We start from the raw sequence: 16,742 nt of genomic DNA on the forward strand, positions 1-16,742 counted from the left end.
CTCCCCTCCCCCCTCCCCTTCCCTCCCCCGCCCGGCAATGCCGGGTACTTCTGCTAGTAACTTTTGAAAATCAGATGTTTTATTTCAAGTCATGGGAGAAGCAGGGATTTGTAAGGTCTTGCACGTCATTTGTCAATAAGGGAAAGGTGTATGCAGCAATGCAGCATGTGTGAGAAGTGTTATGATTTATGGGAGCGAGACATGGGTAATGAATGTAGAGCAGCAACGAAGGCTGGAAAGAGTGGAAATGCGAATGGTTCGGTGGATCTGTGGAGTATCGTTGAGAGAGAAAAAAAAAAAAGATCAAATCGTTGAGAGAGAGAGGAAGACAAATGATGAATTGCGAAAGATGATGGGAATAGAGCCTGTGATTTATGCTGTGAAGAGGAACAGGTTGAGATGGTTTGGTCATGTGTTGAGGAAGGATGAAAGTGACTGGTTGAGAAGAGTGATGGAAATGAATGTCGAAGGACGTAGAGGACGGGGAAGACCGAGAAAGACTTGGTTAAAGATGGTGGAAGAAGAAATGCGGGCTAGGGGGTTAACAAGGAGAGATGCAGAAAATAGGGCAAAATGGAGAAGATTGTCACGGGGACCGCAAGGCTAACCCCCGCTATAGCAGGGAAAATGGCCTTAAAATGCATGTTCTTGTTGTATAGTCACAGATATTATGAATGACCACTGCCAGACATTTTCATTTGTGGGGTGTGCCCGCCAGACACCCCTGAATGCCACCACCCCAAAAATTGAGCTGGATCAGCTTGTGAGTTAACCTGATCAGAATACAATTGAGAATAAAATACTATGGAATAACAGCAACATAACTTTTGAAAATCAGATGTTTTATTTCAAGTCATGGGAAAAGCAGGGATTTGTAAGGTATAACACGTCATTTGTCGTGGGTATTGTAAAGACGCTGACGTCATCTGTTTAATGTAATATGTTGCCGAAACTATTATTTCCCTTCAAGTTCGTAAAATTAAACAAAGCGTTTCCGATATTATGGTTGGATAAATTGCGTGCTTCTGAAACAGGTATGGATTAATCAGGGGAATAATTTATGGAAATGTCAACTGGAGATGCTTTCAATGTTTTAAACATGAAAACAAAACACTTCTACTCATTGATTATAGAGAGAAAAAAAACAAAAAAAAGATAGAACCTGATGTATTTAATCTTTGGCAACAACGATGAGCTGTGGTACCATGAGCTCGATGCTGACATCGGTACCATGTGGTTTTACGGTACCATGAGTGCCGTTGTAAATGGCATCCGATGCCATTGTCGTTACCTTTCGGTCGACTGTAACCTTGTGTGCAACACTTAAAGTTCTTGTCATGCCACCAAGGAGACATCTGAAGAACAGGTCCCGCTGTGCTGGTATCTCTGCGGTGCATTCCTTCAAATTTTGGACTGTTGCAGGATTTAGGGTCTTGGTCTTCGGGAGCTGCATAATCAGAGATCTAAGATGGAGAGCGGCCCATATTAACTTGTTATCCTGTTCATACCATTTAGAATCCTCATAAAGGCGAGCCTTGGCATCCTCTTCTGGAAGAGCAGAACAATAGATGAAGTTGCCTTTCCGAGGGTCCGCCAGTTTTATTGCGATTTTTTTTTCTTCTTTGAAATGGTCTTTTACCTTCCTGGTAAGATTTTGAGCTGTGTCGGCCTGGACGTCTGCCCCATCTCCTCCGACACTGGTGTGCTCCTCTTTGTACATGCCAAGTAAATCACTAACTAACACAGATCGTTGCTTTTCTAGCACCTCATTCTGGATATATGAAAGCAGAGATGCAAATGCTCTCTTGTGGTAGGACTAAGACGAGCTCCATTCATTGGGCCTATCTTGATCGTCAGTCTCCCTCAGGAACTGGACACGGCATGATTTGTGGTATTCTGCTTCTTTTGCGATCAGATCCACGCCACTCCGAATGAGGCTCTTGATACGTTCGTTTTTTGAAGACTTTACCCGATGGCAAAGTGACTCACAACCGGCAACTGTCGATATCTTCAGTCTGGGCTCCTCTTTTCCATTTTTCTTCTTACAGCTTTTGCCACAGAAAATACAAGTCCCTTTCAACAGGCCCTGCTGATCCGACTTGGGGCGGACACTGCAGCATCTTGTTTGGATAGAAGCCTTTTTGGCGGTGGATTCATCATCAGGTGGTAGGGGTTCATTCAGACGCTTCACTGCTGTGTAATGCTGATGCCAAGAAGGGTGATAGCTGACAGTACATTCGTGATCACCGCTCACCAAAATCTGTTGTGTGAGAATAATGCATTGTATTAAAAAATCCCCAGAGCCACACTTTTGCTAACACCCATTATAAAAAGAAATGACTGCAGTAATATTAAATATTAATTTGAGAGGAATCAAAATTGACATTTTTCGTAGTATGGGCATTAGCTTACCTTGCGGTAAATGGTTCAGTCACATGTACAAGAATGATCATAATGGTCCAGTCAGACACGAAAAATATATGCCTTCATTTCCCTCAATCAAGAAAAGAGTATAAATTCACATTGCTTAGCTTCAAAATTAATGACCGTACACCTAAGCATATCAGCTCCACTTGTGGTATATAGTGTGAGTAACCTTGGCTGCATAAGGTTCATTGACATGTCTATATCATTGACATGGATAAGGTAGGCCTAATTAATGGACAAGTGGCCCTCCATATGATGGATGGACAGCATCAGCAGGAGGGTGGTGAGGGTTAGGTGAATTCTCTGCATTTTGTGATTAGGCCTCAGCGCTATTCTGGTAACATACACGTACCTGAAGGATTCAAAGGGATGTAGATGTACATGTACCCCTTTGCATCATCATAAACACACTGATTTTGAGTATAGTTACAAAGGAGAGACTTCTCTTAAATCTTTAAAGTTTTAAAGCTTAATTAATGAGATAATAGGTGGCAGCATGATATCTATGGGGAGCAATTTAAGTAACAAAACTTACCTCCAGTACTGCTTCTAATATCTTCTTGGATGTGTTGATGACTGACCATTAATAAAATAAGTTGGGTTGCAGTGAAAAGAGAACTTGACTACTTGATTCCTATTTTAAACTGACTATTTCCCACACATATACCAGTAAAAGTGTCACAAAAAGTAATACATCTAAAGTAACACGCCTGGCACCTTGTTGTCTAGGTTCAGGCTTGGTCAAATACATGCTATATTGATAATTGTGAGTGAATTACAAAGCCACAGAATCAAGAGATAAATTGGGCTTTTTCTCAGAATTCCATCTAGCTCAATGGGGGGCAGGGGGGGGGCAGCATTCGGGGGTGTCTGGCGGGCACACTCTACCACTGAAAATGTCTGGCAGTGGTCATTAATGATATCTGGGACTATGCCGAACTATTTCCTGCAGGTTTCACCGGGTTAACTTACGAACTGATCTCGCTCAATTTTGGGGGTGGGGGCATTCGGGGGGTGTCTGGCGGGCACACCCCACCATTGAAAATGTCTGGCAGTGGTCATTCATGATACCCGGGACTACGCCGAACATTTTCCAGTAGGTTTCATCAGGTTAACTCACAGGGCTGATCTAGCTCACTTTTGGGGTGCCTTTCTTATGGCCCTTCTGGCACCCACCAGAATGTGCCTGGCAGACGTCCATTTCCTTACATGGACATGCACATGGACCATTGCTATATACATGAAAATTGGTTAACTTTCCAGCTCTGCTGACCCCCATGGGCTCCTGGTCTATAAAGGGTACGTTGTCAAGGAATAATAACCAGGTATGGTGGATGTCGAAAGTCATGAATGTCGTCAGTGAGATAGTTTGGAAGAGGATAGAGGGGAACAATCGGATGAGATCCTATGAAAATCAGTTTGTCGTCCATATCTTGAGTTATAAGCATCTGATGTCTCTCATATTTCTCTCTCTCTCCCTCTCCCTCTCTCTCTCTTTTCTCTTTCCCGCTTTCTCTCACGTGACCTTTAATTGAGATCAAATGTAACAATGGGTTGACATCTCGTTTGGGCGGCATCATATCCATCGACACATTCGTGTTTTCTCTTTTTTTTAACCATTGCTATAGCCATTTACTATATGACTTTCAATCATTTTTTCAATGACAATTTCAGTGTCACCGGGTGCTTGACAAATATTTCCTTCCATTCATTCACCAAAGATGTTCATGGTACTATACTCAAAATTCCTTTTACCTTTCCTTCTGGTTTTTCTTTTCATTACCAGTGCTGATTAATTTTACAAACTGCTTGTTTCTTCTTTTGCTGTGTGGTTGTTTTGAGTTTTATCTCCGCTACCGAAGATGGATGGAGGTGATTGTTTCACCCCTGTCTGTTTGTCTGTGAACAGAATATATCAAAGTTGTGGACAGATTCCGAGAAAATTTGGTGGGGAGCTGTGATATGTGACATGGACGAAATGATTAGATTTTGGTGAAGATCCGGATCTGGATCTGAGAATTTATTAAGTGATTCTTCACCATTGAGAGATAGGGCAACAAAACGATATATTGCACAATATCTCAAAACGTTGTGGACAGATTCGGACGAAACTTGGTGAACAGATTGGGGGTGTGACAAGGAAGAATTGTTTCAATTTTGGTTTGATTCACCGCTCAAATCCCCCATGTGCATGTCCTGGTAGGTGGGTAGAGATGGTCTTACAGTGTTGAGCAACAGCTGTTTCTTTCGCTTAATCATGGGGGTGGAATCATCTCTCAATCGTGGTGGATAACCACAAGATCTATAGCCATCTCTGTTGCTCCCTAACAGTGCTCTATAAAATGTTCCGAGCACAAAAGTGAACATCTTGTTGGCCCGATTCGCACTCAGGTATTTCGGACAGACCTCGTCCAATTTTTGGCAAATATAGGGTCTTTTGACCATTAGTGTGGCATGAAACCACATTGGTCCTCTATGGTTCACCCTCAACAATCACCAATAAACTCCAATACATTCAGAACTCCGCTGCCCGTCTACTCACCCATTCCCGGACCCGTGACCACATCACCCCCGTCCTTTACAAGCTTCACTGGCTCCCCATCTCCCAGAGAATCCAGTACAAAATCCTCCTCTTGACCTACAAAGCCCTCCATAACCTGGCCCCATCCTACCTGGCTGACCTCCTCTCCAGACACACTCCCACCCGCAACCTCCGCTCTGCTGGTACAAACCTCCTGACCCCCCCCCCCCCCATCCGGACCAAATTCAGATCCTGGGGGGACAGGGCCTTCTCCATCGCTGCTCCCACCCTCTGGAACTCACTACCTCACACCATCAGAGACTCCTCCTCACTCACTCAAGACCCACCTGTTCAGCACTGCATTCAACATTCAACCCACAGCATTTAACCCCTGACTATCACTTCTCCTTCTCCCTCCTTTTGCTTTAAATATTTCCCTATTGATTCTTGTCTTTTTGCACTTGTTGTTTTCATGTTTTGTTATGCATTATGTTTTGCACTCTGTCAAAGCGCCTTTGGGCTTCATGAAAAGCGCTATACAAAATAAATGAATTATTATTATTATTATATGACCACAAAGGACGCATCGACCATTGACTCGGCATATTTTGGAAAATCCAAAATGATTCGCCATTTGAGTTAAATCGTTCTGCTTTCTAAGTTAAATCGTACTGCGTACATTTGGAAATTTAATCCAAACCAAGTATTTTTGACATCCTGTAACCCTTAGTGTAGACAATACGAATATGGTGGTCGACTGCTGGGTTTGAAGTCATGGCTAAGTGTGAAGAAGAAGATTTTGACCTTTAATCGCAAAATTACTTACTTTATAAATCGAAAATTGGAAAAAGACGCATCATATCAATTTTATAGGGTATGAAGGAATACATTAGCATCGAGGTGGTCTGAGCATTTAGGTTCCCCTTTAAGGTGGAATTTTGGGGGTTTGTAGTGGATTGGGACTTGGAAAAAGAGTAGGAACTTCTTCGTTTTTATGCAGCACAAGGCGTGGGGGCATTTGGCTGAGGGTGCTGTTGTATGGCTGATACAATGTCCTCTGTTGGTTAGGTCAGGAATTTTGAATTTTGTTCATGGTGTCGGCGATAGATCGCCTGCTCTTCGCGAAGGACACCATGGGATCTTTAATGTCCACCAACTAATGCTGGCAGACGAAGCCAATTTAACATCCACCCGAGGGATGGCACACACATTGTTGAATCACCCTGCCTGTGAAACACCAGGATGACAATTTATAGCTGCGTCGGGATTCAAACCCAGGCTAGACAGCTTAGAGGCGAGTGTGCGTACCTCTGGACCATTCTGTCATCCCAGAGTAGGAACTACGCATGTCTCAGAGGAGAATGAGTTGCAAGATGATATGTAAATATGTGGTCAGTAGGTTTACATCGTTTTGTACTGCCTTAATGTTCTCCAGTACCTGGTATGTAATAATTAGTCAAACAAAGTTGAAGGAGACGAGCTGTATTTGCAGTTGATGAAAAGTCACAATGACATCACATGTTCCAGTGTGCTATATTCACAGTGTTATTTCCCATTATCAGCATGTGCACAATTCAAAATGTTCTACCAAAGGCAATTGGAATGAGTTTTGCAAATCCTTCAGTTCTCCTCAGCGGTGTGTACCTTGCCTGTTTTCTGTCCATTATGACTTTTCTTGAGGACATTTGCCTGTGGGAGACTCGATGACAAAAGCCCTATCGCATTTCAAAATTTCAAACGAGCGTTTGGTGAAATTAAATCCAAACGAATGAAAACGATTGTAAAACACTGAAAATATTTCCCTTTCTTTGGGTTAAATTGAAATAAATATTTTTGACAATGATTGTCCAAATACGTGGTAAAGGCCCCACCTTTTCATTTGTATGGATTACGGAATCGTTACATCAGTATGCTGATGCATATTGAAGACAACAAGAGGTGCATTGATCACTCACAATGATGGAGTAGAGATCTCGTCAACACCTTTGCTGTAAATGCAGGCGTGAATGTTGCCTCGAGAACATCAAGAGAGATTTGAGCGTGAAATTGTCCTGCTGGATATGTAGCTGCTCAAAAATGCGCCGCACACCGAACTTGTAATCAAACATGTATTGAAATGGACATTGGGCCAAATAATGGTGGCGATGAGCACAGCTGAAAGACTTGTGCTCTTTACAAATGAATCCAGGTGTAACAAATATATTTCAGCAGTAGTTTGAGTTTTATGGTAGGGACGACAAATGAGTCGTCATCAATGGATGGCGTTTACAGTGAAGCAAGGTGTAGGAACTGCACCAGTAGTGGGCTACATCTCGGTCAACCGAAACGGTATTGATGATTTGCACGTTAATGGGCAAGCTGACTTCTAATCCCTCATGCCATTCCCTACGGAACAAGACTAATTAGGTTTGAATTTGCGTTTCTAAAAGAAATTCGTCTCAAGCATCCATTAAACGTGGCGAAACAATGTATCGATGGTAAAGAGCCCGAACAACACCTGAAACCATGGATTGGCCTGCAGAAGGTGCACAGATGAACATGATTGAAACTGTACTGCGTGAGACAGAAATTGAGAAGGTCAGGCAGGTACCGAGCGATTTGGATGAATTGGGAGTCGTGCAGGACATGCGGAACGAACAATGTTCCACGATAGTACATTGATAACTTCCTACAAGCAGCGCATGTATACAACGTGTTAATAGGGTTCATACAAAATACTGTATATAAGATGATTTATATTAGCCTTTCTTTTGCGTTCATTGATGTAATCTATTGTGAACCAATAATCATTGGCAATCGATCGTTTGTGACTCCGAGATATTGAGTTTCGATAATTATTTTCAATACCTTTGTATATATCTCTATGGAGGTAAAGTGTTTTCATATTTGGTATCGGAAACCAGAGTTTGTTCCTTTCACAATTATTGTTACCCGTAAAGTGATACAAGGATAAATATAACTATTGTGAGAGTTCTGAGTTGCATTAACTTCACTAGACCTTCACTAGACCTTCACTAGACCTAGACCTAGACCTAGAATCTGGCAGTGTAGCTTGGAGGCTTTTGAGCCGTCGAGCCTCGGTTTGAATCTCGACCCAGTTCTATATACCGCCCCCCCCCCCTGATGTTTTGCGTGCAGGATGAGGTGTCAATGTGTACTGCGTCCATCGGAAACCAGGTAAGCCCATGGCACCCGTTTCTCAGCACTTCTTTGTTTGTGGGCATTAAATATCCCACAGTATCTTTCGTGAAGAGGAGGCGAGTTATCACCAGGACCGTGAACAAATTGCAAATTGCTGCCCTCATTACCTTCAGTCACAGTCAGGCCCGGCCAGCCTGTTGTGGCCAATCCCCCAAGATGGGAGTAATCAGGGTCATTAAAATATTGGCAGCTGTGGTGGTGGTCGTAAAAATAATCCTCGGTCAATGCCATCAAATTATTTGTTTTTTAATGTGGAGAATGTGGCAACTAAATATTCATCGTTTAAAATGAGGTCATGATCAGATGAAATGCCATTGTCATCGAAACCGAATCCGTTATTTGAAAAAAACATTTTTTGCGCAAGAACTACACTTAATTTAAATAATGCGAGTGGTGAAATGTTGTTGTTGTATTTAGGAGGATTTCATTTTTTTTATTACTCTTTGGGGATTGATTAACGTGCTGTTGGACTGTCACATTGACTTGTCGTGTCATTAGACATCAACTGGCTCATGCAGTGTAGCGGCATTGTGACGCCGGAAATGGCGTGCTTGCCAACATGGTAGCCCATTTAGCGTTTCCCGCACTTTCCAACCAAAGTCACTGTGCATATGCTTGTACAAAATCGGTATGATGCAGCTTGCAACGTAGGTAAGCAACATTGTGCTTTCGGCTAGGATATGCTCCTTGGGTCCGGCAGTCACTTGCTGAAGTCCGACAAGCCGGGTGAGGAGAAGTCCGTGGTATGGAGCCCACAGCACAAAATATGCCAAAACAGTAAAATGCACAAGGCGTGTCGTAGCCACTTCCCCAGTGTCCTCATCCATTTGTGGCTGACCCGGTGGAGCTAGAGCCCTTCTCCGAGTGTGGCAGCTGAGAACCACACTGATAGCAACTCCAAGCAGAGGTACTGCAAAACCAGCAAAAAATGTGACTGCATCAGCCAGCGGCCGTACTTGTAGTCGGCGACAGTCTAGTAGGCCATCATCGTGCTGCTCTGTCATTGTTCGGCAATAAGACTCGGTGCGGCATGCGAAGAGCAAAAAAATCGGAAATGCGGCAAGTACTGCACCACCCCAGATGAAGGCACACAGTTGTCGAGCATTGTGGGCACTCACCATGGGGTTGCGTGGCAAGGCCTGAGTTAAACTCGCATCGAGACTGAGCAATGCGAGTGAACATGCACCAGCCAGAGCACTCACAGAGAAGATGACAAATATTACCAGGCAGGGCATGAGGGGCTGCACGTCTGTTGGCAAGGCTACTGCGCTTGTTGGTTGGAGCAGTGGCAGTATTCTTGACCAGAGATGCCCACCAGTTGCGGCCAACAGTTGCAATAGATTAGCAAATACGAGACTGACAAAGTAAACATCCAGAGCAGCCATTGCAGTATGTTTGACGAGGTTCACAACCATGATGCTTAAATTGTAAAAGAGGCCCATCGGGAACAACAAAATGAGAAATACGAGGCAGGTGCCCGAGAGTACTTCTTCAGCTTTGCAGTTGGTTCCAAACGTAATCCCACAAGTTCTTGTGTCGATGACTTTGCTGGCCCCACTGCCAATCCATAGGGCAATGGCACAGCTATTTACAGGTGGAAAGAAAATTAATTGTGAGCAACTCCACATGGCTGCTCACAAGCCACACAGAGCAAGCTGGCTTTAACCATACATGTCACAGGCTTGGCATGTACTTGGGGATGGTGAGAGGGTCATGCGCATTCTTCTCCACACCCTTGAACCTGGTCACATGGGTCCTCGTTCTTTCCCCACTTATGAAGGTGATGTCCACCACCTCTGTCCTTGGGGAAACAGGAAGAGGGGAGGGGTGGCGACAACAATAAATTTTGCTCAGAACCCGCCACTCCCACCATATAAGCAGTTTATATTGAGGCTTTGAACAATGATAATATTAAAATCAACACTGAAACTGTGTGGTCACGATATGTTAGTGACCAGTTAGAAATGTATGGTGACAAAACGGAGACACGGATTTTTAAATATTTAAATTTCAGGGTTGTGGCTGAGAAGACCACATGCAGTGTGGCCTTCTCAAAATCACAGCCCAACGTTCGGCACAAATATCTCAACTTTTTCACTTCACGTTGTGACTTGCAACACGAAAATCCCTTTTTGCAGGTACAAAACAGATGCTTAAGGTACAGGTGTGTACTCCTCTCTGAAGAAGTGGACATTAAGTTTCTGAAGAGTAATGTTTATTGTATGTTTTATTCTTCTATATAATGGTTGTTTAACTCCATCCTCTGAAAACTTTTTATATTGTCTAATTTTCTTTGTCACTGTCTTTTTTTTTACCTTTGCCTATCCATTTCTTGTCCTTCTTTTTGCCTGCCTTATTCGAGTGCCGAGTATCCACACTATTTCACCCATCCCTCGAACCTTGTACTCTCATATCCAATTTGTTTGGAGACCCAAAATTCAGAACCAACAGTTTACCCGATTATTTATTACTTGCCAAATCGAAGATTTTTCAAATATATTGGTTGGTCTTGTGCATTATTCTGTCTGTCTGTCAATCGCTTACAGGTCACAATTTTAAACCGATCTTCACGAAACTTCACCAGATGGTAGAGTTGGTCATAAGGAAGAAGCCTAAATTCAAAAGGTCAAAGGTCAACTCAAGGTGAAGCTTCGAATATCAATTTTCATCTGAAAAATAATGTTTCATTCCGATTGACCCTAGATTTGATTAAGTTCGTCAATTAAAATCTTTATGCAATGGACAATTTGATGTATCCATGGCAACCTTTTTACGGGGGGGGGGGGGGTGGGGGGGGGAGGGCGGGGGAAGGGATGGATTGTGCAAGCATCGTGCTTCGCATGACGTCTTTCTTTTTAATTTTTTTATTTGCTGGTGCGTTCATTAGTGCCTATTAAAGCTTCACCTCCTTGCCCTACCCCCTTTTTGTTAGGCTTGATCACCTGGGATCATATTTGTTGAATCCTGTGTGAATCAGCATCTGTGTAGATGAAAGGAGGTCGAGTGTTAGCTCAAAGTAATTTCCCCCCACCTTTCCTCTTCCTACTTCCACAAATCTCTTTGCCAGATCTGTATTGATGCAGCTGTTGCCTGGTGACCCTTTAATCTTATTGTCTTTGCGATGTTGCTCTACTGATTGCCAAAACCCTCGTCTAGGCAAACACCTGTTGCTGTGTATTGCATAACATGCTGAATTGCGGAAGGAGTCCATCATTCGGATAATTTCAGTGGAAGTCATTTAGTGTAATCCTTCGAATATTTGATTTGTGCTTTCTGTATGAGTGCCAGGTGATGAGCAAATGGTTTTAAAAAACCCCAAAAAACCACATTATGGCTTTTGAAAGAGCAAAACAATGGAGAGTGGAAGGTTACTTTTGCTGGCATCTGAGTAATTGTGGGCAAGTAGACATGGTAGAAAACATGTGCATGTGGGGCTCCACGTGTGGACATTGTTCATTATGATATTGTAGGTCTGTATTGGGAACACTTATCTATTTTTGCAAATTATCCACATGGTTATATATATTCTCATTAGTTTCTGAATTGATCATGATCATCTTCTATTAAATATTATTAGCTTATCTATTTTTCTCTGGGCAGTTGGGTATCATTGATTTATTAAGTACTATCAGGGGCTCTCGGTGTTGCCTGGTGATGCTCTAATCCTGTCGGCATTTTGAATAAATCAATTTATTTTTTATTTTTGGGGGAGCGTAAAACACTTCCCTACACACACCAATGAATGGGGTCGGAGATCATTTAATATTACATTTCACATAACTACAAAGGATTTTGCACTATTAAGCGATTACAAATAATAAATAAATAAAAATATTTTAATCAATTTTTCTTTTCTTTTTTTTCAAAAACCTTTCCCCCTGAAACACTCCACAGCAATCACTGATGCACCTCTGAAAGTTTGACAAATTTGAGGGAGTGGAAAGAAGGGAAAGAAGATTTGGAAGAGATAGAAGTAAGTTAGGTTGGTCGGGGTTAAAATTGCCACCACATTTGCATACGTGATTAAACATATGGTTCATTACCTCTGCCACCAAATGTGGACGGAGGTTAAGTTTTCACGCCGTCTGTTTGTCTATCTGTGAACAAGATTTCACAAAATTGTGGACCGATTTGGACAAGATTTGGTGGATGGTTTAGGTGTGTGACAAGGACGAATCGATTTGATTTTAGTGAAGATCCGAATCTGGGTTCAATATATATATTTAATTATTTAATTGATTCTTCACCATTGACAGGTAGTGCCAAAACGATAATATGTATAATATAACATGACATTTCAAAAAGTTGCATACTGAGAATGGCATGACGAGGTGGATGAGTTGGTGAGGTGACAATAACAAGCCAATTCGATTTTAGTTAAGGTCCGGATGCAGATCCGGCCTATCAGCCGGATACAAAATGTGAACTTTTATTTTTTTTTTTGGAAATTCCAACTTCTTTCCTGGAAGTCCTTGCAGTGTTCATTTGTTTTATACCTCTCCCACCTCCCCCAAAGCCCTCCCCCTCCCACATTTCTCCCGATGTCCCTGCTCTCAAATGTTGTGTTTGTCCTTCCCCCTCTCTCCCCATCTTGTCTGCCGTTCCCCTTATTTTTTGTGTTTTGTGTGTCGGTTTGACTTTTTGTGTGATTAATGTTAGCTCTTTCACGAGCCTCGATGTTGTATACAAAAAAGGAAAAAAACAACAAAAAAACTGTACAGCCTGGTGGAGGTATGCTCTCCACCAAGTGTCATTGTCGTTGCCAAATGTTTTGATTCATTATTAAACACAAAATTTGCTTTCCATGACGCGCCGTATTTGCATATACTTTGGAGGTTTCTTTGGGAAAACTGGAATGGTTTTGGACCTGTACAGTATGGGCTCTTTGGTGTTTCCTTTTTTCCCTCGTGGTCATTGATCCCACTTATCATCATTATCCTCTGACGTGCTTCGTGCTCTCGTATTCTGATACGATGCAGGTATAATTGCTTCCACTGCACCCCTGTTTCCTTGAAATAAATGCAGAATCATTTTTCACCGTTTGCCACCCATTTTTATTTAATGCAACCGTGATGTGTAAATATCCATCCGTCACTTTATCATCGCCACAACGTCACTCACATTATTTTTCAAAATCGTTTGTTCCATTGCTGATTATTTTCAAAATTGCAACAGCCATTTCCCTGCAGTTTGTGATCTGAATTGTTGTAACAAATGACGATCCAAGAGTGCTGCAAAATAAATCTGGATCCGGATTTTCCCAAAAATTGATATCAATTTGTCCTCGTCACGCACCCTACCTGTCCACCAAGTTTTATTCAAATCCGTCCATACCTTTTTGAGATATTGTCATAAATATCAGTTTTATTCCTATCACTCAATGGTGAGGAGTCATTCAAAAAATTCTTGCATCCGGATCTTCACCAAAATCTCATCAATTCGTCCTTGTCAAACATCCAACCGGTATACCAATTTTTATCTGAATCCATCTAAATTTGAGATATATTCTGCTCACAGACAGTGATGGGGTTGAAAACATAACCTCCATCCATCCACATTCTGTGGTAGAGGTAAATATTACATCATCTTCCATCATCTCGACCAATCAAATTTGCTGCTCACAGACCCCACTCATGTCCTTTTTTTATTTTGATTTTTTAAAATGAAGACTCAATGGGGGAAGGTGTTCTATGAACTCTGTAGTTTTTATTTGTTTTCCTCGAGGGCAGGGTGCTTTGCGGCTTTGGCAAATTCTAAGGGAAACGGGTGGCTTGTTGCCTGTGAAGTGTTAATGAAATCCGTACCTCTGAGAGTGGGCTTGACACAAACCGTCGTCTGTATGTGGTTGCTTATACGATCCCCTCGGGGAGCAAAATGTTCTGTGGTGCTCCACCAGTGGTCAAATCAAACGTAATCTTTGCGGTTTCACTGTACTTTGAACATCAACTCAGGAAGCTTATTATTTGTGCCATTGTAATTAAAATTCTTCATGCCGGAGCTCTTCTAGTTTTCATGATTGAACGTATTGCCAAACAGGATAACAACATTACCATCTCGCTTCCGTTTAAGGCTGCGTTTATGCTTCGAGGTCACAGTACTTTTTATTTGACAATTTCGACAGTTGTCCTTTTTTAATCTTGGGAAAACTGCTTCTTCAACCGCTTCTTGTTGAATTTTTGATAATGCTCAATCATCATGTCCCTCATGCCTGGTGTTGGCTTAGCGGTTAGGGTGCCGGCTTGGGATCCTAGGATCCTGGGTTCGAATCCCGATCGATCGCTGAATTAACGCCAGGGGGGTTGACTCAGCCTGTCATCCTTCCGAGGTCGGCAAATTGAGTACCAGCTTGCTGGGATGAATGATCCCGGTGTGTACCCCGGTTTAGAATAGGTACACCGTATCCCTGCGCATCGTAAGGGGCGACCAAGGGTTGGCGTCAGGAAGGGCATCCGGCCATAAAAACATTGCCTCAAACAGGGAACCATGATTGTCATGGGGCCCGCAAGGCTAACCCCCGCTCTAGCGGGGAAAATGGCCTTAAAACGATCATTCATTCATTTATATCATGTCCCTCATGTCCATCATGTCCATGTGTGTTGATAATGCTTGCAGCTCTCATAGCTCTTTTTAAACCAGTTGTGAGATATCTTGGAGTTAACAAATAAACAATTCCCGAACAACACATTTGAGCATGCTTTGATAGCTTTTGGTATCTACCAATAATATATCCACCAGACAACAGTACCAGGAAGAAACTGGTTCTTGTCAGTACTGCTTTCCACCTCTGAGCTTCTTTATTTTATTTTTTAAAAGCTTTCCATTACTGGAAACGATGATGGGACTCTGGGCCAACATTTCATTCTCGGGAAAAATTTCTTTGCTTTGTTCATGCCCAGGCACTTGGAAATTGCTACTTTAAGGAGAAAATGGTTTATTTAATTGCAGTTTGAGCCAACGCCGATGGGGCCCCCGCCGGAGCAGCTTGTTCGTCTTATTTGCCGTGTTGCTAAAGCCACTTGCATTGATGCATTTTTCTTTTCATCGTTTATGGTGCTACAACCCTTTCTTTATTTATTTCACAAATCTCTCCTCTGCTGTTTGGCAGTATGTATTGCCTGTGTCATTTCTGATGTGACGTCACACAGCGGTAATGTGAGAATGTTCTTGCAACAGGTAACTCGGCCTGTTTCCTTTTTCTCTTGGTGTTGCTTAAATTTCCATGATTTAAATATCCATCCACATATTCATTTAAATACCTGTCATGGTTGTTATTTACTCTGCCACCGAAGGTGGCTGGAGGTTATGTTTTCACCCCTGTCTGTCTGTCTGTGAACAAGATATCTCAAAAGGTTGTGGACGGATTCGGACCAAATTTGGCAGAGAGGTAGTGTATGTGACAAGGACGAAATAATTAAATTTTGGTGAAGATTCGAATCCAGATCCGGATCAGATAATTTTTAGTTACCATTGGGAGATAGGGCTAAAACCGATATATAGCAGGATATCTCAAAAAGTTACAGACAGATGTGGACGAAACTTGGTGGATCGGTTGTATGTGTGACAAGACTGATTTGATTCATTTTTTAAAATATGTTTATTAAAAATATTTACATGAAATTTTAAAGTGAATCTTCACCATTGAGAGATCGGGCAAAAAGCGATTATATAACATGATATAAAAAAAAAAGTTGTGGACACGTTATCACTAAACTTGGTGGACGAGTTGGTTCGGTGACAAGAACAAGCTGATTAGATTTTGGTTCAGGTCCGAATCCAGATCCGGCCTATCAGTGGGATACAAAGCGTAAACTGTTGAGCCTGGCGGAGATATGTGCTCTACCGAGTGCCGTTCTAGTAATACAACTGAAATTACAAAGCATTATCATAAATAGTGTTGACTAATAAATAATTGGATACTTTTTTGGATGGGGTAGAGGGGGGCTCACTACTCAGAGAGTTGGTTCCTTTGCCTGTTTTGGCTCATGGTTTATGGGGTTTTCGGATTTGGATGTTGTGTGTGATGAGTTGCCAAAATAAAATGTACTCTTTATCCTCCTTTGAAGTGTGCTTTGTTTCATCTTATGCATTGGCTATTGTGTATTTTATTTGATGTTACAGCTTGACAATTTAAGCATGAAATGGACTCCAAATGTTGACTTGTGTTTTTGAGTTTGGGTGTTGAGAAGTTATTAGTGGAAAATATTGCTTCGTTGTACATCTGCTGAATGTTGTCATGGCCTCTTCCAAAATATATAAATAAAATGGGCAGCTTTGCTTGAGGCACATTTTGCTTTGGGAATGTCAAGGTTCTTCATTTTTATTTTTAAACAAAATTCCCCTCAAAAAAAATTGTTGACGTCTGAGCAGTGAATCGGCCATGACATTTTTTTCACCTACCTTTCCTTTTCCCTGTACCCCTCACCTGTGGCGCTCGGCTTTTAGAGGGAGGAACCTGCCAATTTTGCAGTCTCGAGTCATTTCAACATTACATTTGAAATATTTCTTTTCAAATATCACTATGTGAAAACGATGAAGGTTTTTGTTTTTTAATCCTAAATGGTATTTGATTTACATGAAAGGTTTTGGATGGGGG

The 16,742-nt window shown here is 42.0% G+C and overlaps 2 protein-coding genes across 4 annotated transcripts in view; one reads left to right on the forward strand and one right to left on the reverse strand.

Moving 5' to 3' along the window:
• The window catches only part of CHLSN (cholesin), a 174,558-nt gene that overhangs the window by 21,427 nt on the left and 136,389 nt on the right, over positions 1–16,742 (forward strand). The window contains exon 2 of one of the 2 annotated variants that reach the window (XM_068109984.2): positions 8,087–8,125. The exons of the other annotated variant lie outside the window; for it this stretch is intronic. Coding sequence (XP_067966085.2) covers positions 8,087–8,125 — 39 coding nt within the window. The remainder of the gene's footprint in view (positions 1–8,086; positions 8,126–16,742) is intronic. 2 annotated transcript variants of the gene reach the window in all.
• LOC137423147 (G-protein coupled receptor 146-like) overlaps positions 6,415–16,742 on the reverse strand; it is a 34,767-nt gene continuing 24,439 nt past the window's right edge. Inside the window, exon 2 of one of the 2 annotated variants that reach the window (XM_068109983.2) lies at positions 6,415–9,945. In XM_068109983.2, coding sequence (XP_067966084.1) covers positions 8,644–9,777 — 1,134 coding nt within the window. In that variant the 5' untranslated portion in view covers positions 9,778–9,945 and the 3' untranslated portion in view covers positions 6,415–8,643. Of the gene's footprint in view, positions 9,951–16,742 lie in introns of both variants that reach the window. The other variant, XM_068109981.2, reaches the window with a different exon arrangement.

The sequence above is a fragment of the Myxine glutinosa genome, chromosome 3 (genome assembly GCF_964187855.1).
Source record: "Myxine glutinosa chromosome 3, kmMyxGlut1.1, whole genome shotgun sequence".
Lineage (NCBI taxonomy): Eukaryota > Metazoa > Chordata > Myxini > Myxiniformes > Myxinidae > Myxine > Myxine glutinosa.